Source organism: Oncorhynchus nerka, linkage group LG23 (genome assembly GCF_034236695.1).
Source record: "Oncorhynchus nerka isolate Pitt River linkage group LG23, Oner_Uvic_2.0, whole genome shotgun sequence".
Lineage (NCBI taxonomy): Eukaryota > Metazoa > Chordata > Actinopteri > Salmoniformes > Salmonidae > Oncorhynchus > Oncorhynchus nerka.
In genome coordinates, this window is record NC_088418.1 from 54,813,532 (window position 1) to 54,841,361 (window position 27,830).

The window sequence follows — 27,830 nt, forward strand, 5'->3', positions numbered from 1 at the left end:
AGTCCCTCGCTGTGGGAACATCTGCTTTCTCTGCTGCATCAACGAGAAAAGGGTATTTTTATAACGACGTCACAGCAACACAACCATGAGAATGTCGTGGCTACAGGTGGGTTATTAAAAAAAGAAAATGGCAGCACAGTGACTCATGTTTTAGTTAGCGCTGCATATCCTCAGTTGATCAGGTGGTGGATATTAGTGATACTGCTTGTGGTTTGATGTGTTTTGAGCAGATAAATGGTTGTACTGTTAGCTTAGTCTTATTTTTGTGTCATATCAGGCATTCGTCAAGATGTGACTGGCACATCTTTGTCTTGGCATAGTAAATGTGTGCAAATTAGTCCTATAAAAAACTGCAAGCATAATAGCTAGCCAGAATACATATTTTAATAGGCAGAGAAAATACTGTTCAGAAAAAACACAAAAAATAAATGTATTTCATACATCGATTACCATCGCACAGCATATTAAGAAGTACACTAGTACGAAACATTAGCAATCTATTCGTGGGTGACCTCCAAAGAAAGAGCTAGAGGTCAGATGGATATTGTTACACAGTCGAGAGCATGGCACTGTCCAGGGCCCTTCTTCACAAAAAATCTGAGTAGAAGTGCTGATCTAGGATCAGGTCCATGTAATCTTATCCATTATGCTCTGAAAGGCATGACTGATCCGATATCAGCACCTACCCAGGGTAGTCACTAGTTACCACAGCCACAAAGTCATAAACCCAGCCTATTTCTATTGTTTTCATGTATTTCTTTTTTGCAATATATAGCCAATTTAGACATTGTGGCTGTGCTATCTAGTGGAAACCCCACACTCAGAGACTCTTTGAATACAGGCCCAGATGGTAAAAGCAGAGTATGAAGACCTTTCTAAGGGCGTCTGAAGCGCTTCTCGATTGTCCAAACAATGCGAATGGATCAAGGCAGAGTGTAATTCATGTTAATGGGAAGATTATAGTGTGGCCTTTTGGCTCTCTCACATGCCTGATTTACACCATAGGGTCAAACTGAACTAAGCCGAGCTGTACAGTACTGGGTTGGCCTCGTTACGACTCCACCATAGTAGCTGGAACCGTGCTGCAAAGGATAATAAGAAAATACAATATTCAAGCCAGCACAGTACGTTTTGGTCCTGTAGTCGACCCTGTAGTGTGAAACTGTCAGTCAGGCAACAAGCAGGGGCCTGATGATGATTCTGTGCCGCTGCGCCGGTCCTAGTAAAATACCAAATCAGCAAACAAGGCTTGTCAAAGTGAATAACGTACGTCAGCAAAAGTGGAACGAACGAGAAGAGGAAAAATGTACCAAGCAGATTTGTTTCCCGAACTTCAAAAATTAAGAGGGAGAGAGAGAGAATATGCTTAAACAAACATCTATGAGGGCCTTGACCCAGAGAGCAGCCTCAGAGCAGAGTGATTAATGTCCCCTGAAGAAGACGAGGGAAGGAAGGCAGCTGGGGTCGGCTCCGTCTTGCCAACGGAGCCGAGGAGGAGCTGGGAGGAGGAGGAGGAGGAGCTGGGAGGAGGAGGAGAAGTAAATAGAACTCACACTCTCACAGGAACACTAACATCCAGACTTCGACAAAAAATAATGTGGAATTATGGACTGTTTGGATCTTTTTGTTGTGCTGTCCGTCTGACACACACAACTAGCTCTAGGACTCTATTGACATTTAAGTGGAATTATTGAGAACTAGTTTTGATGGGGGTCATTGTGACATTCTTAGGAGCACTCTTCATTTGGGAAAATAGATGAGAGAGAGTCTTCACTTGGCTGAAGGCAGTTAGTTCAGGAATAGCAGTAGTCTCCTCACATCTCTTCCAGAATTCCCTGTCTGTCCTGACTCTCAATTAGATTTTTTTAACAGGCAGATTCAAAGGTTTCATAATACCTGTTTTTTGTTTCTCTTGAGCACGTATGAGAGGACATCTAGAAGACTATCTCTCTGTAAAGGGATGTGAGGGAGATATCATTTTTTCCCTCAAGGCTGAACTAATTTTGATTTTAAACAGTTTTGGCATTTAATTGATGATCAATGTAAATTATTTTATACTATATATTATTTTATATCCAAATCACAATATGTTCATTTTCAAAGGATAATTATCGTCTGACTCCTCAGTATGTTTCAGTACACTCTTAGAAAAAAAGGTGCTATCTAGAACATCTAAAAAACACCTTGATTAAGTACATAATTATGAAGATTGTTACATAGAATCGTCCCAAACCTTGAGCTCCATCCACTCCATAAACTAGGCTAATTCAATACAGCAGTAACATCATGGTAATGTCTTAATTCCACAGAAACAAACACAATGGTGTAAACTGAAGAGAATTGGGGTGCTCAACCATGTTGCTGGCAGTGCGAAACACTGGTTGGACAGTCCAGACCCAGACTGCATCATGTTTTTACAGCGCCAGCCAATCAAAGGAGGGTGTGGGACGGCTGGGAGGTTGTGACCCGCCAGGGTCACATGTTCTCATTGCTGTCTTGGTGATGGCACTGGCTGACCAATGGCGTCTCCAGGAAAGGCAGCTCCTCCCCTGAGCCCTGGAGCTTTAGGACTCTACTGCTCAGGTCCACACAGCACTGGAGATAAAGGATGGATAAGGGAGACGTCAGATGGGTGACCGTGACTGACTATAGGGTCAAAACATGGTTTAACATCAACTCTACCACAGATAGAGTGCAGTGCCATGGAAACGCCATTTGTTTGTAGTACTGCCATCATCCAACAAAGTGCCATTTTAGACAACAGAAGGTTAATAATGTTATGTAAACCAATATCCTGGGAAAAGTGGCTGCTGCTGCTCCAAATAGCAGTTAAATCTGTCTGTCTGCACATGGTGACATTAAAGGGAGACTGTACTCTTTTCAGTTCTGTGCTTTTCCATCCAAATGGTTCTTGAGGGGCTCCATGCAATGTTGCACAACATTGAGTATGCCCCAGTGCGCATGCATATGTGATCACAATTCACACAATGGCTGTGAGATGCACCTGAGTCTAGCTCTCTGCTTTCCATTGGGCCTGACAGACTCCACTGAGCTCTGTGTTTTACTTCCAGGTCACCAGAATGGCCCAGGGACTAAACTGAACATTTTGTCTCCGTTCTAACAGTTGTCTATAACTGTAACTCCAGGCTTCCTCCATCTGAATGTATGAGTATCTTTCCTTGCAGGCATACGTGATAATTCAATTAGGATTCACCCTTTTTTCCAAGCCACCGATCTATTTAAGGAATATTTTGAAAACTTTTCAGCTATGATTTAAATTGAGTTAAAGTTCCCATCTTGAGTTTTGCCGAGGGAGATGAATACTGAGACTGGGTGCACTTGGAAGGAAAATTGGCTCCGGTATCGTGGATCCTTCAGGGGTGCTTTTGCGTAATCGGAGATCTGGTTTCCAGTGTACTCTTAAAGTCTAATTAATTTGATTCTCTGTGAGAAATGGTCGCAATTAGTCTCATCCCTAATTCTACTTTCCCTCTCAGACCCTCTAAGACAGAATTCTGTTCGTGTTTTCCTCTCCTGTTCTGTTTGTTGATTGTCACGTTGTGTTGTCATTTCCTGGTATATCCTGGGGAAATGGCAGCATTTTAAACCTCAGTGAGATGTGCTGATCTGAATTCTGTCTTATCTGTCTGCTTTCACCTGCAGTCCTCACCAGGCAACGCCAGCAGACAGCCGTAACCCTCAGATAACATAACACAAACCTGTCTGTCTCCATCTCTGTTTTAACCTGATATTACTTGATGTGTTCTGATAGGAACCGGCATCTTCAATGTGTTACTAAGGTCTCTGCATAATCTAATTGCTACATTCAATGTCTGCCTCCCTTTTTCCTATGATTATTTTTAGCAGTAATTTTCATTAGCTGTGAAGTTCAAGTTGGGGGAGATTTAGGGAGGATGGCAGATCAAACACAGCATTTACATATTTGCGACACTAATGAGGACTTACTTTGATTTCCTGCAGAGTCTGAAGACCCAGGCACAGCTCAAACACCTCATCCTCTGTGGAGAGATGGAGAGGAGAGAGGAGAGACAAAGAGAGGAAGAGAGCGATAAAGAGGAGGGAGAAGGAGAGACAAAGAGAGGAAGAGAGAGATAAAGAGGAGGGAGAAGGAGAGACAAAGAGGAAGAGAGAGATAAAGAGGAGAGAGAAGGAGAGAGAGATAAAGAGGAGGGAGAAGGAGAGAGAGATAAAGAGGAGGGAGAAGGAGAGACAAAGAGAGGAAGAGACAGATAAAGAGCAGAGAGAAGGAGAGACAAAGAGAGGAAGAGAGAGATAAAGAGGAGAGAGAAGGAGAGACAAAGAGAGGAAGAGAGATAAAGAGGAGAGAGAATGAGAGACAAAGAGAGGAAGAGAGAGATAAAGAGGAAGAGAGAGATAAAGAGGAGAGAGAGAGCTGACTGATTAATTAACACTGTATAAATGAGCTCAAAACTAACAGGAATCTTCAGCACTTCTCAATTCTCCCATCTGCGTCGTGTGCTTGTGTGTGTGTGTGTGTGTGTGCATATCTGTGTGTGTGCGCGTGCATGCTCTGTGTGTGTGTTCAACCATTAAGATATTAATCTCTCCCTGCTTGCTCAGTGTTATTTGTCTTTGTGATTTGACCCTGGCTGCTGAATAGGAAAGGTCAGGAGCACATGCTGCACACTGAGTACACACTCACACTCTCTCACACACATACTCACACTCTCTCACAGACACACACGCTGTCACACACATTGGCTGCCAAGCGCATCTCCAACACCTTTTAAGACAGCTGACTTTTTAGAGCAAAGCATTCAGGAATAACACAGCCAGTAAGCAAATCTATTCCCGTCTGTTAATGATCAGTACCCAGATGCAACACAGTGTTGGGTCTAGGCACTGATTCGTTGGGGGGGTTTTACCAGGGGGTTTTGTATTGACATTGGTAAAGGGAAGTAATCTTGATGGTGTGGAAAATGGCTTGTGGTCATTGTGAGATAGCACCCAGACGGTTTGTATTGATCACTGTCAGGAACATTACTGTTTAACCACAGCGTTTTATGTAATCAAGTGTACTTGTCCAATCCATAGTATTATTCAATTCAATTTTGTTTGTCACAGTCTGTATGTTTACGGAGAAAGAAAAACAAAAGTGTTTCATTGACACTATCATAACACCTGTATTCCTACCCTGTATGAGTGGACTCTCTCTTGCTTCATTGACAGTCAATACAACTGGCTGCAATGCTGCTTTAAATGTTTATGTGACGTAATATGTGGTCTCCCCTTCCTTACCGGTGACGTGGGCAGAGCACTGGACACTCTGTCTGCCCAGCTGCAGCTGCAGGCCCCTCACAGAGCCCTGGCCCTCTGTCTGCTCACAGGGTGGACCTTCCTGGGTGGGAACCAATCTGGCAACACAAAACACGGCCATGGTAGAGGTTATTAGGACGCTACTCTGTTCTGTCTCTCACAGGCCAGTTTGTTGATGCTGATGCAGTCTGATGTTGGTTGTGGTTGTGTGAGTGCCTGTGGAACTCAAATGTGTGTGTTGGCACTCTGTACTTCGGTGCTGGTTGGCAAACCTGGACCCAGGAGTGTTATGTGATGGGTGGGTATTCGTGGGTGTGGTAGAGGTCGACGGAGAAAGAGAGATACCGAGGGAGAATAAGGCCTCTCACCCAAGCCTCCTGCAGCAGGAGCTGGAGATGCGGTTGTGTTGACTCCCGGTGTTGATGGAAGCCTTCACCTCAGTGTCACAGCACTGTGGAAACACAACATAACAACTACTGTGTTAACTGACAGTGTACGTGTATAGTCAACACACTTATACTCCCACAAAGGAGAGAACATCAGACAGGAACACGTATATTTGTCCTGCGGCTTTAGTGAAATAGATCTGTTTGATTACAAAAGGCTTTTCATCAAATGGGTCCCAACAGCTCTGCTACGCCTGCCAAGTGCCTGCCTGTAAAACTGCCAAACTACGATATAAAGTCTGAATTAAAGGCTTACCGACTATAGAGTTTTGGTCATATTTGTGCTAGTAGTCCATTATTAAGTCACATTTCCCAACCAATTACAGGTAGTGTTTAAGACTAGGCGTTTTCTAGGTTTGGCATAGTTGTTTATATGCAATCACATTTGTATTGATCCTCTGTCTGAGTCAGAGACTATTAGACCATGAAGCCTGTGCTGATGATGCAGGACTATTCTGCCTCATGGTTAGAGATAATACCAAACCAACCATGACTGTTTTAGAAAAAAAACACCTATGAAATTAGTCTCACTCCAGTGGATGTGTTGACTATTAGTTCAACCATTAGAGCACGTGACTGTGCTTGTTTTCTGAAAAAGATGATGATCCCATGTTATCTGAGGCCTCTCCATGCTTTTATCATCCTGAATGCATTACTAGACAGTGGAATATTAGCCCAATCAGCAGAGCCTGCGGAAAATATTCTTCAAATAGTGTTCGTCCAAAACCATTATGCTCAAGGGCAACATCTTCTGTACAAGAGCAACATGATGTTGTCTTCTGAGCCAGAACCATAGAACAGTAAACAACACTGAAGTGAGGATCAGCAGTGCTGTCTTCTCCTGGGTACCTAAAGCATCCTATCTGTCTCACTTCCTGTCATCCAGCCTGTGTGTGTGTGTATGTGTGTGTGTGTGTGTGTGTGTGTGTGTGTGTGTGTGTGTGTGTGTGTGTGTGTGTGTGTGTGTGTGTGTGTTCAGCCAGGGTGGTGGTCCTTTATCCTCCTCCACATCTCCCAGTGGTTCTGCCGTAGGGCACTTCATGTCACAATGCAGTGATTCACGGTAAAGGGGAAGCAGACATTGCGGCAGATTCTAATGACTGCAGGTAGCCTAGTGGTTAAGAGCAATGGGCCAGTAACAGAAAGAGAGCTGGTTCAAATCCCCGAGCCGATTAGGTGACAAATCTGTCGATGTGTCCTTGAGCAAGGTACTTAAACCTAATTTCTCCTGTAAGTCGCTCTGGATGAGTGTCTGCTAAATGACTAAAATATAAATGTAAAATGTTCTACAATGAAGTTTCTGTTGTAAATCTTAAGGCTCTTATTAGAATATGACAAATCACACTTCTTCGAGTGGAAGGGAGAACAGGCAATGCTGGTGAAAACACGCAACTATGGAGGGAGGATTTAAAACATGTTCACACTTCACAGCATATGGTGGATCTGCGAGAGTGAGAACGGAACAAGATGTCACACCCGCCCCCTCTCGATGGAGAGGGAAAGACACCGAGTGGACACATAATGATATGCTTCCCTGAACACGAGTTAACACAACCCAGTGACATAACCTCTGTGTCCTTGCTAGGTCAGCAGTACTACCTTGTGGTTTCTGAGCCAGTGTCCCTCATCTCAAGCCTTCTCTAACATCCATGTTTTGAATGAATGGTTCGATAGGTGGATGGATGAATAAAGGTTGGATGGGTGGATAAATGAATCATAGATGTATGGATGGATAAAACATCCTGAGAAAGCACATTTTCACTTTGTATCACACATACATCGACTTGGCTCTAGGGCATTTTTACCCCCTAGATTAAAGCCCACTAGGACATCAAATCCCGTTGCTGTGGCTGGGTGTAAAAATGTAGTCCCCGACACACAATATAGTTGAGCTTCCCCCCCTTAATCCCTGCAGGCTTCTCACGGCCAGGCTTCTCAGAAGGCCTGCAAACGTGTGCTTTTGTCTCTGCCTGAGTGGTGAAAAATTCCTCCCTTTCTGTGATGTTTAAAAATGGCTCTGGAATTAATGGGTAGGTAACTATGGAGCTTTTAAACAAACAAGATCAAAGATATGCGGATCCCCATGGAATGTTCCCAGGCAAACCACTCACTTCAAACACATACACAGTAGCTGTGCTCGAATACTCATACTAACCGCACTAACCATACTACTTGTGACGTAAATTGAGTATATAGTATGCTTATTGGTAATAGTATGGATATAGTTAGTATGCCAAAAGTTCCCGGTTGTCGTACTACATTCGCCAAAATACGAAATGTAAACTGGGTAGTTTGAGCCCCGAATTCTGATTGGCTGAAAGCCATTGTACATCAGACCGTATACCACAGGTATGACAAAACATTTAGTTTTACTGCTTTAATTACATTGGTAACCAGTTTATAAAAGCAATAAGGCACCTCAGGGGTTTGTGATATATGGCCAATATACCACAGCTATGGGCTGTGTCCAGGTGTAACAGTTGTTAAAGTACTACGTGAATTTCACCAGGTGCATATATTAATATGTCGTGTTGATTTGTTATGCATGCCTGCATCCTGGGAGAAGGGGAGTGTGTAGTTACGTTTTGCCCTGCATGCTCGTGCTCAAATCATGTTGATGCACTATGAGAGGTAGGCACGCTTTTTCTGTCTTCAGAAAAGTTTGATTCTTTTAAGTACAAAGTCATACACACAGTGTTTTTGTTCATGAATAATGATGTATATTTAGAGGTTACTCATAAGTGGATGGTATTGTTAAGATGCACTTGTAATTGTACTTTTTAGGATGATTTCAACATTCTGAATTCAACATGTGGTTAATATCTAGCTAAGGTATTAGCAGGCTATTGTATGGGTGAACGATGGCTAGCTCCTCGAATGATCCCAGTCCCCCCTATTGTGCATCTGTTGTAGAAAGAGGCGACGATTCTCAGAACATATGTGCTCTACAAATGTTTTATTTCCTTTTGGATGCAGATGCAGGATGCAGAGAGTGAGTTCTGCTTGATTAAAACTACCTGATCTCCAAAGTCCACGTCTATAGTCTCAATCAACCACACACAACGCAGAGTTACAGCGGTGCAGTATAGCACCGGTTACACAGGCACTCCGCATTGTGTCATGCCTGAAAACAGCCCTAAGCAGTGGCATATTGGCCATATACCACACCCCCTCGGGCCTTATTGCTTAAGTATTCACCTTATTTATGAACCCGGAAAGAAAACAATGTCCAAACGTTCTGTTTTGTGGAGTACTTCCGTTGTGACGTTCTTGCCTTTTTGCGAACGTTAGCTAGCTAGCTCAAAATGTCGTGGGATCATACCAAAAAAAAAACTTTCAAAGCCAAATCAAATGGCAAGTCTGTGCCACATCCGCGGATTATTCAAGAGTGGGAGGACGATATGAAAAAATGGCCGAATATCGCCTCCGAAGACATCTTCAATTATTTTGTCTCGTCTCTCGGTGTGGATGGGTCAGAGGTGAGGAGCTATTATTCACTGTCTTGAGGATGACAACCTGCTGTTCCTCAAAGCAGATGCCCAGCCAGAGCAAAACACACCATCATTCTGCCTGGATTCTTATATCATCTGTTGGTACGGTGGAGAGCTCCAAAAAAAAAAAGCCAGCTAGCTCGCTGGCTTTTTGTTTATCATAACCCTTTCTTTGACTGATACGTTTGACGTTAGCTAGTTACTAACTAATTGTGATGATACCATATCACTGACCAGAACGTTAACTAGTACAACATGCATACACGCTTTTTGGTTTCAATGGCTCATTGTGTCAGTATATCAGTTTAATCTCGAATGGCAATGAGGTAGGTACAGAATCACAGTGAGTTTTACAATCGAATAGGAAATTACCAGCATAACCTAAACCTACCAGTTAAAAGGAGACTGTGTAAACTAGTCAGCTGTGAATACCATGTAAACTAGTGTTCTGTACTGTAATTGACTATTCTAACAGTGGTGTTTTGTTGAAGGTGCAGAATGCTGTGTATGTGTAACAGTATAAATTTAGACCGTCCCCTCGCCCATACCCGGGCGCGAACCAGGGACCCTCTGCACACATTAACAACATTCACCCACGAATCATCGTTACCCATCGCTCCACAAAAGCCACGGCCCTTGCAGAGCAAGGGGAACTACTACTTCAAGGTCTCAGAGCAAGTGACATCACCGATTGAAAATCTATTTAGCGCGCACCGCTAACTAAGCTAGCCGTTACACTCACCCCCCTTTTGACCTTCCTCCTTTTCCGCAGCAACCAGTGATCCGGGTCAACAGCATCAATGTAACAGTATAACTTTAAACCGTCCCCTCACCCATACCCGGGCTCGAACCAGGGACCCTCTGCACACATTAACAACAGTCACCCACGAAGCATCGTTACCCATCGCTCCACAAAAGCCGCGGCCCTTGCAGAGCAAGGGGAACTACTACTTCAAGGTCTCAGAGCAAGTGACGTCACCGATTGAAACGCAATTTAGCGCGCACCGCTAACTAAGCTAGCCGTTTCACATCCGTTACATATGGAAGATTGACAGGGGTGTCCTGTACAGATGAGAAATGCCAGTGGCACTCTGGGGACGCAGCGGAATTTAGCTCCAAAAAGGTTGAGCGAGATCTGTTTCAAACGTCACAAACCAAGTGACGAGTTCTCTGACATCACCCCAGCCGCTTCTCCATCTCTACCTCCAACTCCTGCGTACTATTCCAAAACCTTTATTAAGTGCGTTGTGGAAGGGGCCAATGTTCCAGTGGGGTGCCTTCTGCATCAAAGCTAAACTCAACAGTCGTCAGGTTCCAGCAGCAGCCACACAGCTACAGCAGCCTTATGGTGAACACGGCATTAACACGCAGTGTCAGAAATGCTTTTCATTTTGTGACGTTTATGTTAAGCTGGAGGAGTGTAAATGTGCCAGCTTGGAGAAGGTCACTAAAGCACAGAGTGTGTCCCATGCATTGTATGACGCGCGTAAACTTTGGATCACTGCTAGCTCAGAAAAGAAGGTTTGTGTGCGCAACCCAACAAATCCCGACCACTTTGTGCGGGAGCATCTCTTCCCCCAGGTTCCGCAACCACATATGGCAAGGAGAACGAGCAGGTGGCCTACACATGGATGGAGAGCTGTGGGTTTAGTCTGGAGAGTAGAGGCACAGTAGTGAGTGTCAAAGAGCCATGTCATTCTCCAAGCCCAGATGGAGTGTTAAACTCTCAAGAGCTATTCGAAATCAAATGTCCTCTTCTGATTAAAAAGTGTGAGTCTCTGACTGAACTGTTCTCTGGCAAACTCACCGATGTGAAGCTGGTGGATGGGGTTCCTCAGCGGCAACCTAATGCAGCCTGTGGGTACTACATGCAGGTGCAAATGGTTAATGAATGGAGAGATGTGTTAACAGTTGATGTTATTCTTCAATAACACAGACCCCAAAGCAAATCATTGGGAGAAAAATATATTTATTCAAAGAGAACAAATCATTGTTGTTATGCTTGAAAGTAGGTGGCAGATGTTTATTCTTCCCTGTCCTCAATGTTTCTCCTCTGAACAAAGAGACAGGATGTAGTTTATAACCCAACCCTAGCCTGCGGTCGACCAATTAGAATTCCTTGCAATAAAACTGGGCCAATGGCCAAATAACAAATATCCTGTTTCAGGCTCAACGTATAGACAATACGGACCAATGAAAACTTGCCACATGGAGCTATGAGACACGGACTGAAATTCCTTCCGTGTCCCTGACCCATTAATCTTCAGTTCCCCATTACAGAAAAACAACTATTTCCATTGATAATGAATTCCCTCTTGACTTTAAGTCCTCTGAGTTGTGTATTTATCTTTGAATATTCGTACAGATGCAAACTGCTTGTCTGGGCTCCATCCGAGCAGGTTGTTATTGATGTGCCTTTTGATGTGAAGTTCTGTGCTGATGTTGTCCCTAAACTGAAGGGGTTCTATTTCACAATATGCTGCCAAGGATAGTAGATGAGTTCCAGTCAGGCAGACTAACTATGTGCTCCAAATATGTTCATCTATGTGTTATCTAGGGGCCTTATACTTAAAAGAAAAAATAGTACATATATTTTGTGTCTTGTAAAGCTCTGTCAGCTCTACCTTATTATTGAAGCATAACTCTAGATTGGTGCGTTTTTGTCTGTCACAGTTCTCCTTCAAATGCACATTTACCTGATTATATTTGCAAAATTCTTGTTTTTTTAATATCTTGTCTTGTACAGCTCTCTTCATACATGTTTATCTAATGCCTACGGATAATGATTTATGAATGTTTTTATTGTGCCTTGTTATAGCGCTCTTTTCATATGGCACTTCATGAACTTATCTCAGCATACCATAACTCATCTTGCACTTGGCAAATGATGGTGTTAATAAAAATCACTATGAAATTCAACTTCGTTGACATTTTCTTTTGATACTTAACATTTTGAAATGAAGGACGAGGAGGCATGTCTAAAGGTTTCAAATGTGTTTTCAGTTTGATTCTGGGTTTGGTTTTCAAGGGCACAAATTAAGAAAACTGCAAAGCTATCATCAAGGCAAATGGTGGCTGCTTTGAAGAATCTAAAATACCAAATATATTTTGAATTGTTCAATAGTTTTTTGTTTACTACATGATTCCATATGTGCTATTTCATCGTTTTGATGTCTTCACTATTATTCTACAATGTAGAAAATAGTAAAAAATAAAGAAAAACCCTTGAATGAGTAGGTGTGTCCAAACTTTTGACTGGTACTGTATTTACACCCCTTGATTGGAGTCCACCTGTGGACATTTCAATTGTTTGGACATGATATAGAAATAAAACACACCTGTCTATGTACAGTAAGGTCCCACAGTTGACATTGCATGTTAGAGCATAAACTATAACATGAAGTCTGTAGATCTCTGTGATATAAATGTGACGAGGCATATATCTGTGGAAAGGTATAAAGTGTTGAAAGTTTCCAAGAGCACAGTGGTCACCAGCATTGGGAAACTGAAAAAATATGGAACTACCCAGACTCTGCCTAGAGCTGGTTGTCCGACCAACCTGAGCAACCGGGCAAGAAGGAGGTGACCAAGAACCACTCTGACAGAATTATAGAGTTCCTTGGCTGAGAAGGGATAACCTGCCAGAAGGACAATCGTCTCTACAGAACTTCACCAGTCTAGGCTTTATGGGAGAGTGGCTAAACAGAAGCAACTCCGGAGAAAAAAGCACAAGACAGCAGGCAAATCCTTGATGAGAACCTGCTTCAGAGTGCAAATGACCTTAGACTGGGGCTAAGATTTATGTTCCAACAGGACAATGACCCCAAGCATACAGCCAAAGCAATGCTGGGTTGGCTTCAGAACAAGAATGTGAAAGTCCTTGAGTGGCCCAGCCAAAGCCCAGACTTGAATCCCTTTGAAAATCTGTGAAAAGACTTGAAGATTGCTGTTCACCACCGCTCCCCATCTAACTTTAACAGACCTTGTGAACATCTGCAAGGAAGAATGGGAGACAATCCCCAAATCCAGGTGTGTAAAGCTGATACAGATATACCCAAGACGACTCAAAGCTGTAATCGCCGCCTAAGGTGCTTTTACAAAGTATTAACTCTGGTGTGAATACCTATGAAAATGATATATTTCTGTATTTGATTTTAAATACATTTGCAAACATTTAAAAAAAATACTTTGTCATTATGGGGTATTGCATGTAGATGGGTGAGATTTTGTATTGTCAATCAATCAATCAATAAATCAATCAATCAATTGTATTTATAAATTACTTCTTACATCAGCAGATCTCACAGAGCGCTGTACAGAAACCCAGCCTAAAACCACAAACAGCAAGTAATGCAGGTGTAGAAGCACAGTGGCTAGGAAAAACTCCCTAGAAAGGCCAGAACCTAGGAAGAAACCTAGAGAGGAACCAGGCTATGAGGGGTGGCCAGTCCTCTTCTGGCTGTGCCGGGTTGTAGCTAAAGTTATTGTAGTTAATCCATTTTGAATTCGGGCTGTAACAACAAAATGTGGTTTGGAATAGATGGAGCTTTGTTGATGAACTCATACACGTACAGTGCCTTCAGAAGGTATCATACACCTTGACCTAGGTGTATGAAGGTGTATGATACCTTCTGAAGGCACTGTACGTGTATGAGTTCATCAACAAAGCTCCATCTATTCCAAACCACATTGATTTGTTGGAACCTTGAATGCTCTCACAGGTATGATTCAGGCAGGTGTGATTCAGAAAGCCAGTCAGTTAAATGCTGCTAGGTAACACTGGGGACATTGAAAATACACTGGGGACATTGGAAATACACTGGGGACATTGGAAATACACACCACACTGCCTTGCGATGACATGACATCGGTCAGAAAGGATGCAACTGAGTGGGTGTTTTTTGTGTGGCATTTTGTGTGGCAGTCATCCTTGGTCTACAGAGTGACTCAGATGAGGTGATCTGGAGGAGGGAAAGTACACAGTAGTCTCTGCCGCCAGGGTCAAACTCCTTTAACTGGGGGTATATTTCTGTACCTCTCATCGAAGTGGATGCCTGGTTAGTCTCGTGTATGTAGGTGTTGTTTCATCAGTCTGAGCCTGTGTTCCAGACAATCGATACATGTGGGTGGGTGCAGTATGGTGTTTTAAAGTTAGTCCAATTATTACGTTGCAGTAGGTGGGTTGTCAGTGGGTTGTCTGTGGGTTGTCAGTGGGTTGTCAGTGAGTTGTCAGTGGGTTGTGTGCAGAAATAATGTCGCCTGAACATACGGAGTCAGAATTTAATTGAATGCTATTCATTCACTGAAATAAATGATGTTGGCAGTGAACTCAATGCATTTGCGTTACTGGTTTGTCTTCCCATCTTACATATAGATTGATTCTACCAATGTTGTTCGTATGATTATCTTGTGATGTTAGTATGATGGGGTCTTCAGCTGTGTGTTGACTTCATTATGAGGCTGTTGTTGATCCTGCATGTGGAGGAGTCACTGTTACAGTATGTTACATTAGCTCTTCATTTAGCCACAGACACAGTGTGATGAGAGTGTCTGAGGGGTGCAGAGGGTCGATATGGGGACTCTACAAACCCTAGCATTAAAGCCATTAAGAATTGATGAAAGCGGGCTCAGTGGAATACAATGAGGGAATGCATCATCTGGATAAATGATGAGTCACTGTCGTCTCTCTGAGTGCTTCTCTCTCCTCCTATCCCTTTATCTCTCCCTTTCACTCCTCTTTTATTCTCATATGGAATGGAACACAATAGTATCTGAGATTTACTTTAGGTGATTAAAAAGAAGGATGGGTGTTCAAGCGTACCTTGCACTGGACCAGCAGGGTAGTGAGGTGCCTCTCCGTCCTCTGCCTCTCCTTCCTCCCCTCCTCTGTTTTATCGTTCCCAGTCGTGCTGCTTGTCTTCCCCCCGGCCTCGCTGCTGTCCTCCTCCTCGTCCGACCTCGTCTCTAGGCTCCTCTCGCTCTCCTCTGGCGAATCCCTCTCCTCCGTGGAGTCGTCAGCCGTGCTCTCGCTCTTCTCCTCTGCGTCGCCGGCGCCGCCCTCCTTGCTGTCGACCAGGGGCGAGGGTCTCCCCACGCGGGCCTCGCCACGCAGCTGTGTGATGTTTCCCGCCATGAGGCGGCGCTGCACGATGCTGTGGGGCTGCTGTAACCAGGAGACAGGGCAGGTAGAGGGATGTCAGACACCAGTTTCAATGGGTTAATCCTAGTCCTGGACTAGATTAGATTAGAGAGTTTAATAGTCACATATACAGGCTGGCAGATGTAATTACAGGGTACAGTGAAACGATTGCGCTCCAGGATCCAACAATGCACGACAAAGTGAAAAAAACTATAAAAATGTAATAAAAATTGATAATAAAATAATAATATATACATATTACAACTGTGGCAATGATAAATGTCCATTGGGGTGGGGGCAGGGTGACTCAAAAGGATGTCACTGGAGAATCTCCATTGAAAATGCTTTTTAGTCTTAATAGGTCTTTTAGTTTTAATAGGTAGTGCACAGTAGACCTGGAATGGTAAATAAATAGAAAAGAGAACCAGCTAGGGGCGGCAGGTGGCCTAGTGGTTAGAGTGTTGGGCCAGTAACCGAAAGGTTGCTGGATCGAATTCCTGAGCTGACAAGGTAAAAATCTGTTGTTCTGCCCTTGAACAAGGCAGTTAACCCACTGTTTCCTGGTAGGCTGTCATTGTAAATAAGAATTTGTTTTTAACTGACTTGCCTAGTTTAATAAAGTCTAAATTAAAAAATGTAATAGAACAAATTGGCTGATGTTCAATGTTAGAATGTTATGATGATTCCATATTCTTCAGGACGGAGAGTTCATTAAATATGATACATTTCTATCTTAGTGTTCTGTACAGCTTTCATGTTCATTTACTCAGACCAACCCCATTCCATAGCGATATTAAGGCAACTGTTGTTTTATGATTTGATACTTGCCTGGATGACGAACAAGAAATGTGATTTTAAACCATTTCAAAACAACTGGTGGCCAATGGCTGAGTTGAACAATTGTTTTCATGTGATAAATCTAAAATTAATAGAATTTTGAGCTCCAGAGCCTCATGGTAATCTAATTGTTTTCCAGTAGGGAGTCACTCTAGAGAAAGATGGAAATAGTTTTTCTAAGAGGCCATGTGGTTCGAAGTGAACAGAAGGTCAGCAAACACCAGCAAAACCAACAGTATCAATTCACCAGAAGGACGATGTCAGTCATTTCAGATATCATAACTGCTGCTGAAAAACGATGCTGCTACTGACGTGATGGAAACATCCATTGTCTCTATGCCAGAGGCACATCGTTAGCTGTAAATAGTGTGTGTGCGCGCTTATGTGTGTGTAGGCGCGCCTCCAATTTGATGTTTTTATCTGCACTGTGCATGTCTGTACAGTATGTAGCCTACAAAACAGTTGTTCTGCTTGTATCACACAGTTGCTGGTCTCAAATCTCACCTTTGGGGCCTCACTGTGAGTTCAGTTGAGGTGTTGAAGGTTTCTGGTAATGACCACAACATCAGAGCATATCAGAGCCGAGCTGTCTGTCTGTCAGTCTCCTCCTGGGCTCATTTCTCCTGTGCTCCAGCTCTCCCTGTCAGCTCGTCAAAGTGATTACTGGTCAGTGCTCTCATACTGGCTCACACAATAGATCGTATCAGGCCTCTGTATACCTCTGTGGGTAGGTGTTCTATTGATCAGGGAGGAAGTGCTCTCTGGAGAGGCTTCTCTGTAATCAGGCTTATATGCACTCTCTCTCTCTCGCTCCCTCATATATACTCTCTCTCTCGCTCTCACACACACACACACACACACACTCTCACACGCACCCAGAAGCAGGTCTGCGTATGTGTGTTAACCACATGATCAAGGTCAAATTAATAGGTAAGCAAAAACAGGAATCTTGTTTTCTCTGACTTTTCTAAGACTTCAGTGGGTATACTGTATATAGTGAACTCCAAAGTATTGGGATAGTGGCTTTTTTGTTGTTGTTTTGGCTCTGTACTCCAGCACTTGGGATTTGAAATGATACAATGACTATGAGGTTAAGATACAGACTGTCAGCTTTAGTTTGAGGGTATTTTCATCCATATCGGGTGAATCGTTTTGGAAATGACAGCCTATTTTGTACATAGTCCCCCCATTTTAGGGGACCTAAAGTATTGGGATAATTCACTCATGTATATTAAAGTAGTCAAAAGGTTAGTATTTTGTCCCATATTCCCGGCACGCGATGATTACATCAAGCTTGTGACTCTACAAACTGGTTGTTTTGGTTGCGTTTCAGATTATTTTGTGCCCAATAGAAATGAATGGTAAATAATCTATTGTGTCATTTTGGAATCACTTTTATTGTAAATAAGAATAGAATATGTTTCTAAACACTTCTACATTAACGTGGATGATACCGTGATTAAGGATAGTCCTGAATTAATCATGAAAAATGATGAGTGAGAAAGTTGCAGACTCACAAATTTCAAACCCCCAAGACATGCTAACAATTACAATAACAGCATTTGGGGGTGGGGGGGTATGATAGTTGTGCGTCTGTAACTTTCTCACTCAGCATTATTCACGATTCATTTCAAAATCTCTGAGCGATGGCTACTGTAAAGTCAATAAGATTGCATTATGAGAGGAGGCTCAAATGAAGAACCTACATCTGTAGGTGGGTTCTGCTGCTGGTATTGTGGGAGACTGCAGTTTCTCTAAAGGCTCTGTGTCACACCGGAAGTGTCTGGTGAGAGTTTACACAGACGTGACCCTTGACCTCCTCAACACCTTCAGCAGATGAGCAGGTGTCCGTTTTGTATGAAGCCTAGAGTCTGTAGTCTAGTGCCTCCTCTAAAAGATACTATTACTGAGAGCAACTGTAGGACATCACAGCACAATCAGCCTCATTACTATGTTGTGTTACAATGCCACCTCTGATGGAGTTATTTTATAGTTCTATAATAAATCATGTTATTTTACATTTTCTCTCTATGTTAGTGTTATTAGAAAACCTCATAGCCTTGGTACCTTGTATCCTGCTCTCTCTGCATATAAATGAAGTATTCACATGGCCCACTCCTGTAATCACAGTATTGTATTGTATTGCACCCAGATACGAAGAGCACAAATCCCCAGAGGGTTGACTGTCCAAAATACTGCGATTGCGCAATCATGCCCAATAGCCTGAGGAACAGATGGAGCAAGACGGAGAGGAAGGAGGAGGATAAATGCCACGCTGGTATTTTGTCCCCTTTTCTCAGTTGATTGTATTGTTCATCCTTGTTTTGTATTGTGCAATGTGCAGGGCTAATTTCCATTCTCTACACAGTGCTGGAAGCTGCAGCTTGTTCTGCCTGTTTACAATATGAATGAAGATGAGGGGATAATTTAGGAGGGTAGAGACGGGGAGATAATGAATGAAGGATAGAGAGATCCCAGCTATAATACTGTCCTCTTATTTATTTAACTCAGCCAGTCAGTTAAGAACAAATTCTTATTTTCAATGACGGCCTAGGAACAGTGGGTTAACTGCCTTGTTCAGGGGCAGAACGACAGATTTGTACCTTGTCAGCTCGGGGATTTGAACTTGCAACCTTTCGGTTACAAGCCCAGCTCTCTAGCCACTAAGCTACCTTGCTGCACTACTCTGTGTGTGCGTGTGTGCGTGCGTGCGTGCGTGCGTGTGTGAGTGTGCGTGCGTGAGTGTGCGTGCGTGTGTGTGCGCGTGTGAGTGTGTGTGCGTGCGCAGTGTATATAATGGCTTTCCTCCTGCTCCACAACACTGACTGACATCTGTCTCTCTGTAACACACCCTGTCATCCTAGAGGTCACCTAGGGGTCACACTGTATTCCTCTCTTCATATACACATCCCAGTCCTATCTGTCATCCCTTTAGTTCTCCCTCCCACATCTCCTACTATTTTCCCTCCCATCTCTCCCCTCCTACCAGTGCGAAGGCAAAAGTATATTGTTGCTGTTGCTTCCTCATAGTCCAACCAAGGTTAATGGATACGGGATGTGAGAGGTATTCAATCACTCCCAGAGGACATGGAACTTAGATAGAAAAATCCTTCTGTATTGTTCCAAAGCAACTAGTTTGGGCATTACACAATTCATCTGGGTACTTTAGAAGCTACCAGTCTGTATGTCATTGTCCTCCCAACCCAGCCTCAGTTCTAGCTGACCATGTAGTTGTTAGGCTGATCTGTGTTAGTCAGCTCTGACACAAGCTGTGAAGAAGGCCTCTCCACAGGAGCCCTCCCCAGAATAGGCTTTTCACAATGAGCAGCTCGATGTCTGCTCCACATCAATCAACAGGACCACTTGGACCGGGCCTGAATCATAGTGATCTATTATTATAATAGATAATGGTCCCGGAACGAAGTGGACAGTGTTTTCTGACTGTGTCATATCTGACAAGCGTTCAAATCAAGCCCCATGTGGTTCCTTTGACCTCACTCACACTCACCTTCCCTGCTATCAACACCCATAGAGACGGGTTTTATCTCGATGTCCGCAGCCCTTTATCAAAGATGTCATTGGAAAACCAGCAGTGTGTCATTCTCGTTTGACCCCCACCATTCAGTCTTCTATCTTCCATCAGCACCAGCCTTGTTGAAGGCAACACAGAAAAGGCGTAATTGCCGCAGTTTTCTCATTTGCAATTCTCAAAGCTTGCAGCATCAGATAATTGATCTAAATCCAACAATGATTAAGGGTACTTCAACACGTGTCCCCCCGCTCCTTCCTGCTGTAATGAACAGCATGTGTACCGAAACACACACAGGGAGATAGATAATGAACCCAGGTAAATGTGTGGCTGGCTGATGGAGGGGCTTCCCTGGGTGAACTACTAAAGGTTTATCTGGAGGGAGGAGTCACAGTCTGGAGGGAGGAGTCACAGTCTGCGTCCACAAATGGCTCCCTGTTCCCTATTTTGACCAGAGCCCCATAGTATCCCTGTCATTTCAGACACAGACACAGTCTGTGGAACTACTGATTTACCTGACTGCGTCCCAGTGTGTTGCTTTTTACATTTATGGAGTTTTTGTTTGGTCCTTTGGAGGAGATAAAAAAAAGAAGAAGAAATAAACATATTTCTCATTGACACTTAGAGAGAGAGATAGAGAGAGAGAGAGAGAGAGAGAGAGAGAGAGAGAGAGAGAGAGCGAGAGAGAGAGAGAGCGAGGGAGCGAGAGAGCGAGAGCGAGAGTGAGAAACAGAGAAACAGAGAAACAGGAGAGGCAAAGAGTGGCCTGGTTGCCTGCCTCCCCACCCAATGAGAAACCTTCCTTTAAATCCCATTATTATAAATCAGTTAAAGAAAATCTCCATTACCCATACTTCCCCTCCTCAGTGCTCCTCTCTGACTGGCAAAGAGCAGAGCAGATTGAAGCTGACAGCAGTGTACCCAATGTAATTCCCCCTGCTCCATGTGAGTGAGGAGGCAGCTGGCTGTTGTAGGTTCCGATTGCCCTGCAGCTACAGTGAGGTCAGACTGTTTGGATGCAGATCCTCTGTCCACAACAAGCGGCCTGTGTACAGTGGTTGTGAACTGCCATACAGTATGTTCCCTGGCCTTTTTATAAAGTTCAAATGCAATTCCCTGTTCTAGCGCTGCACTTTGGCGTATGTGCTTAGTCTTTTGTCTGGTTCCAGGGACAGGGATGAAAGTGGCTGTAAAATAACCCGTTTGGAGACAAAGATTATAATAATGTCTGATGTTGCGTCTGTCTGGTCTCTTTTCTAGCCATGACATCCTCAGAGACAAGATAGAGTGCTAAAGTAAGCAGTATGATTTCAGGGCTTTTGCAACATGACATTCTCAGAGACAAGATGGAGTGCTAAAGTAAGCAGTATGATTTCAGGGCTTTTGCAACATGACATCCTCAGAGACAAGATGTAGTGCTAAAGTAAGCAGTATGATTTCAGGGCTTTTGCAACATGACATTCTCAGAGACAAGATAGAGTGCTAAAGTAAGCAGTATGATTTCTGGGCTTTTGCAACATGACATCCTCAGAGACAAGATGGAGTGCTGAAGTAAGCAGTATGATTTCAGGGCTTTTGCAACATGACATTCTCAGAGACAAGATAGAGTGCTAAAGTAAGCAGTATGATTTCAGGGCTTTTGCAACATGACATTCTCAGAGACAAGATGGAGTGCTAAAGTAAGCAGTATGATTTCAGGGCTTTTGCAACATGACATCCTCAGAGACAAGATGTAGTGCTAAAGTAAGCAGTATGATTTCAGGGCTTTTGCAACATGACATTCTCAGAGACAAGATAGAGTGCTAAAGTAAGCAGTATGATTTCAGGGCTTTTGCAACATGACATCCTCAGAGACAAGATGGAGTGCTGAAGTAAGCAGTATGATTTCAGGGCTTTTGCAACATGACATTCTCAGAGACAAGATAGAGTGCTAAAGTAAGCAGTATGATTTCAGGGCTTTTGCAACATGACATTCTCAGAGACAAGATGGAGTGCTAAAGTAAGCAGTATGATTTCAGGGCTTTTGCAACATGACATTCTCAGAGACAAGATAGAGTGCTAAAGTAAGCAGTATGATTTCAGGGCTTTTGCAACATGACATTCTCAGAGACAAGATGGAGTGCTAAAGTAAGCAGTATGATTTCAGGGCTTTTGCAACAACAACAAAATAATACATCGACCGAATACCGCGAGTAAACCTTGATTATTTATTCAGTTTCAGCTGTCACAGTTCATCACTTTTGTGCCAACCGTCAAATGGCAAAAGCATAAGTACATGCAAAACTGTCTCGTTTTGCCAAATAGATCATACAAGGCATTAATTTTGATGTGTCACACTAAATATGGAGTTACCCCTATTGAATCCCCCCTGGGATAAGGTAGCAGTCATACATCAGACATTGTGCTATACAACACCTTTCTGGTTGTAAATGCACCCTGATAGGTGGTAGTCTTTATTGGCTAAGTGGTTCACTTGGAATTGGCGTCCCTGCTATGAATTAGGCTCATCTTTGTCTGCATCCATCAGCGTTCATTGGCTGATATCATGATTAGCCATCATTCATTTCAGCCAGCAGAGATGATGACTGGATGAATCTTAAATAGTGATTTGTGATGGTTGGTTAAACATGTACAAAGGATGTGAAGATTCCTGTCCCTTCCTGTCCCTCCCCTAGTTGGTCTCTAGAAATCAATTGTCTCTTCAATTAGCTGTAATTAAAGAGTATAACTTCCTTTGGAGCAGAGATTGAAATTGTTTTTTTATTGGCATGACATATAATATGTGTTATGTTGTTATCACTGTATAACACTATTGATGAATACCAATACCAATACCATCATTTCAAGCCCTCCTCAAATACACATACATATACACACACACACTGCTTCTCTGTGTTCTTAATACATATTGCAGACTGCTGATTTGGCTGATGAGCGTCTTGCTGTGACCTCCCTCGGGACACGTCCACAGTGTTCCAGTTCAAACCGGTCACTATGATGCTCACTCTCTCTCTCTTTCTCTCTCCCTCCCTCCCTTTTGTCATGGCATGTCCTTTTCTCTCTCTCTCTCTCTCTCTCTCTCTCTCTCTCTGAGAGATTAGAGCCTAATTGCCATGTGGGCTAATTATCTGACTGCAACAGGCTCCTCTCTCTGTCATGGCTGAAGTCACATGACTCTGCTAATGCCTGCTTTTCCATTTGGATCAAGGTCCCCAGCCGCTGGCTTCCTGTCATACAAACCATCAGGGTGTAGCCAGCGACACATCTGCTCTCTCTCTCCTCTCTTCTCTCTCCCTCCCCTCTCTGTCTCTCTCTCTCTTTCTACTCTCGATCTCTCCCTCTGCCATCCCCTCGGTCTCTGTGCCTGTCTGTTTCACCCAGGTATTTTTAGGCGGCTGTCTGTCTGCTGCCGCCCATCAAAGCTTCTGCCAACTGAGAGAGGGAGAGAGTGGATGAGAGAGAGCGGGGAGGGTGAGAGAATGCAGAGCAGAGAGAGAGAAACAGGTAGGAAGAGAGGGTGGAGGGATAGAGAGAAGGGTCCTCGTCTGGCTGAAGTCAGAGGGGGGCTCACCTCCGCTCTCGTCAGCTGGACTTATTGGCTCAGTGCTGGGTTCTAATGGTAATCACTAGAACCTTCCTAAGATGTCTCCTGAATCAATTCACCATGGCCCTCCACAGTCAGAGTTAGGGCACTTTTCTCAAACTTCTTAGGGACATGTCAAGGGATCATATTGAGTGAGTGAGTCCAGACACCCAGACACTAAGTCCAGACACTTCCTCCACTCTGCTTTTCCCTTCCCTCGCTCTTGCGATTGAATGGTGGGTTGTCTTTGCCCTTTTCATGCTCACTGCTCCCTGGCTCTGGTATAGGATGATTACCAGAGCGGGAGAGCGGGAGAGCGGGAGAGCGGGAGAGCGGGAGAGAGGGAGAGCGGGAGAGCGAGAGAGCGAGCGAGAAAAGAGAGATAGAGATAAGGAAGAGAGAGGAAGAGAGGGAGGGAGGGAGGGAGGGAGGGAGGGGGGAGAGGGAGGGAGAGGGAGAGGAGAGAGGGAGAGAGAGAGAGAGAGAGAGAGAGAGAGAGAGAGAGAGAGAGAGAGAGAGAGAGAGAGAGAGAGAGAGAGAGAGAGAGAGAGAGAGAGAGAGAGAGAAGCTGAAGCCAAAACACATTCACTCATATAACTGGCTCTATACTGTTAAATGATGTACTGGCTCAGCTGAAGCGGAGTGACAAACCAGGCTACATCTAAAGAAGCCTTGCGTGGTTCAATGTGCGCTTTTACACCAGGATTAGTTCTATTTTAATGACTTGAGAATGATAATGAGGACAGATGTCTTCATCATTCCTCAATAGGGGAAGGAACCCATGAGACTGATAATAGTGCATTCTTGAGATATGAACACTATTTCAGAATGACAGACACACACACATATAGTCGGTCTATTCAGCTGTGAGGTGACATCACTACCCTGTTGTTGCCTATCAGCTGGCTTCTGTTTGGTCTCAGAGTAGCACCACGCACCTTAGGGACACTCCTGCTGCTCTTCTACAATTCACTTTAGCCATGTCTCCACCCGGAGCGTGATTGCTTTTGACAGTCAGTACGGAGAGCGAGGCACGGCGGGGGAGCTGTAACAATGGCTGCCTCTCTGGCGTTCTGCCGTCCAGGCTCCGAGGCCATTACAATGCGATGCAGGGCCGTGAGATGACATGCAAATCATTCTGTAACCCCTGTGGCCTGTTTCCTCCATCGAATGGGGTTTCTAGCAAATGAGGTATGAATCAGAGTTATTTTCTCTTTCCTATGAGCAGATAATTGGTATTAGCATAAGAGGGATTTATCCCAGTAAGGTGGTAGAATGAAATGCTGCCGTTCAGCAGATGTGGTCTGCATGTTGAAGCTGATGCAGAAAGGATTACATTCAGCTCTGACTGCATTACATCTTGACAAAGTGGCATAAAGTTAAACATGTGACTGTAAATATACACTGAAGAGCCTGAGTGTGTCAGTGGCATCATCCTCTGTTGTTGTCACCCTTGTAATCAAATGTTCCCCTGAATATTTCTTGTTTATATTCAGAAGAATGGAGAAGCTTGTTTACAAGTCAAACACCATGGGTGAATCCCAAATGGCACCTGGCTTACTACTGTATATAGTGCACTACTTTTGCCCAGAGCATTATAAGTGTGTAGGGCATAGAGGGCCCTTTAGGATGCAGGAGACAGTTACCTCCAGGTTCTCTCACTGCATAGAGAGTGTGAATAGAATCCAGAGCACCAGACAGGCTCCAACAAATATTTAATTTCGCTCAAAATTACAGCTTGTTATCCTCCCACCATGCTTTTGTGAGAGAATTCAACTCTGAGAGCAAAGGAAAATAGATTTAGATATGATATTTAGATATAACGTGAGAGGGTTGAGAGAGATGGAAGTTAGTCATGGATATGCTGCTGCTGCCTTCTGTGAAAGCTGGATTTAAATACACAGTGTAATCACACACAGACACACACACACACACACACAGACAGTGTAAACACACACACTTCTGATGCTCTCCAGTCATTCTGGAGATTCTGGGAATTTGGGAGGCAGCCATCTAATCAAGACTGTGTCAGGAGTTGACAGTGTGGCAATAAAGCCATTATCACAGGAAGCCCTTGTGTCCATAGAGGAGGACTGGGGGAGAGAGGACTTAGGGAGGTAGTTTGGGCTGATTGAGCAGGAGGTGGGAGTATGGTGGGGGACGGACGGACACTTCATAACAGGGACTGTCGGTCTGTCTCACAGTGTGGTCTGTCAGTGTGTCATGCATTGATTAGAAGAATGTGGGTGGCTGCATGGGTGGCTGCGTGGGTGGCTGCGTGGGTGTGCGCCTGCATCTTAATCTAACTTGCCTCGCTCTGTTTGTTCTGTCGCTCTGACCTCATAGCTAGTATACTGATGGAAGGAGACGTGTGAGGGCCACACTGTGTCTCTGAGGCTCCATGTTCTCTGACAGGGTTTGACAGGCAGTCCTCTCATCTACTGTATCTACCGAGTCTTTCATCTTCTATGCGGTTGCATGGCCTACCCTCTTCTCTTGACACCTCGTCAGATAATGGAAATTGCAGTTGATGGTGCAGCGGTAACAGTGAACGGTGGTAGATCCATGATAGGAACACCACAGGTTTGATAGAAAAGCAGCATGGTGTTGATATTCAACTCTTTTTCTGACGACGACATCAAGAAAACCGAGCAATATCATAGTCAATCAAGGGTCCACCTCATTAGTCATAGACTTAGTACATTTACTTTACACCGCATTTTAAACCTAGTAAATCATGCAGTTAGATTCAGCCAACCGTTGACCCCATGTCTTTCAACCTGTCTCCCAACGGTCCCCAAAGCACCAACAATGCCAAGCAGCTGGTGGCAAACAGAGGACAGCCTCTTCAACTAACTATCCAAACAAGCTCATTTCAACATCTTCTATCTGCCAAGTCTCATCCAAAATGTATTTAGCCATTAGCCACCACCACGAAGAGTCAAAGTGACACAGTACAAGCAATAGAGTGTGATCTAATGGGACTTTCAGACAGCCACTGACCAGGGTCGTATTCATTAGGTAAAGACTGTTAGAGGGAGGGACTATCGGAACTTGTTCAATAAGAGCAGGGCACACTGTAGTAAAACATTCTACAACAGAAAACAAACATGTTCCCTTGCAAAACGTTTTGCTACGGTGACTTAATGAATAGAACTCATGTAAGTGACAGTACCGCCAATAACAGAATAAGAATAGTCCAATGGGACATTGACAGCCACTCACCAGATCTTTGGAGGTGCCCAGTCTCTTGAGCCCATCCAGGGGCAGCAGGTCGGCTGAGTCTTTGTGTGTGAACTGGGTGGCCTGCTTCAGACGCCTCTGCTGGCCCAGGATGGCTTTATCCCGGATAGCCAGATCACCCTTCTTCGACTCACTCATGGTCAGTCAGTCAACCAGTCAGTTAGTGCAGTACAGTACAGCTAGCTAGAGTGTAGAGCAGAGCTGCTACCTTCAGCGTACCACTGTCTGATGTAGCCTGGTTTGGAACAGCAGTAGCAGCAGTAGCAGCACAGAAGGGTATGAGTGTTGAAGGCAGAGCAGCACAGCCCAGTGCCCTGTACTGTAAAGTCTCTCCTTTTCACTTCCAAGAGATAGATCGCAGAGAGTAGATGATACCGTTGATTACTCCTGTTTTAGTTGGTCTCTTCCAGAACAAATGTCTTCCTTCACCTTTACTGTGTCCGTCTTCAAACTGTTCCACCTTCAAACTGTGACCTCCCTCTCTGTGAGGGTGAGGTTGTTTTGAGGTGCTAGTCCTTGGCATCTATTTGTGTTCTGTGTTGCTGTCAGTGTCCAGAAATGATTAGTGTGCTGATGGTCCTGTTATGTAGACATGTCTCTCTTCAGGCTGGGCTGTGTGTGTGTCCTCCTCTGTCAGTGCAGTCTGTCCTTGCAGCGCTGCAGGAGCAAACTGTGCCCCTCTCTTTCTCTGCTGTCTCTCTCCTTTTCTCTGCTCTCACTCTCTCTCTCTCTGCTCTCTCTCTCCTCTCTCTCTGCTCTCTCTCTCTGCTCTCTCTCTCCTCTCTCTCCTCTCTCTCTGCTCTCTCTCTCTCCTCTCTCTCTCCTCTCTCTCTCTGCTCTCTCTCTCTGCTCTCTCTCTCCTCTCTCTCCTCTCTCTCTGCTCTCTCTCTCTCTCCTCTCTCTGCTCTCTCTCTCTGCTCTCTCTCTCTGCTCTCTCTCTCCTCTCTCTCTGCTCTCTCTCTCTCTCCTCTCTCTCCTCTCTCTCTGCTCTCTCTCCTTTTCTCTGCTCTCACTCTCTCTCTGCTCTCTCTCTCTCTCTCTGCTCTCTCTCCTCTCTCTCCTCTCTCTCTGCTCTCTCTCTGCTCGCTCGTTATCCTCGCTTTCTTTCTGTCTCCTCTCTCTCTCCTCTCTCTCTCTCTCTGTGATTCTGTCTCTTCCTCTCATTGCTGCTCTCTGGAGGAGTATATACCCACCCCCTGTCCCTCCCCTCAAGCCCTCTTTCCTTCATACACACTGACACACTGACACACACACACACACACAC

The 27,830-nt window shown here is 44.2% G+C and overlaps 1 protein-coding gene across 1 annotated transcript; it reads right to left on the minus strand.

Moving 5' to 3' along the window:
- Positions 1-362: 362 nt before the first annotated feature.
- On the minus strand, positions 363-27,715 carry LOC115107073 (nuclear receptor-interacting protein 2-like). Its single transcript, XM_029630443.2, has 6 exons — positions 26,549-27,715; positions 15,057-15,398; positions 5,667-5,749; positions 5,281-5,396; positions 3,967-4,019; positions 363-2,595 (listed from the first exon to the last, which is right to left on the minus strand). Exons 1-6 carry the CDS (start codon positions 26,702-26,704, stop codon positions 2,476-2,478), a joined length of 870 nt encoding a protein of 289 aa, XP_029486303.1. The 5' UTR covers positions 26,705-27,715; the 3' UTR covers positions 363-2,475.
- Positions 27,716-27,830: the final 115 nt, after the last annotated feature.

Coding starts and splice junctions, on each gene's coding strand:
- LOC115107073 (XM_029630443.2), bottom strand. CDS start 26,704: ATGAGTGAGTCGAAGAAGGGTGATCTGGCTATCCGGGATAAAGCCATC. Junction 15,399..26,548: donor TGGGCACCTCCAAAGATCTG/GTGAGTGGCTGT, acceptor TCCTGGTTACAG/CAGCCCCACAGCATCGTGCA. Junction 5,397..5,666: donor TCCTGCTGCAGGAGGCTTGG/GTGAGAGGCCTT, acceptor TTGTGTTGCCAG/ATTGGTTCCCACCCAGGAAG.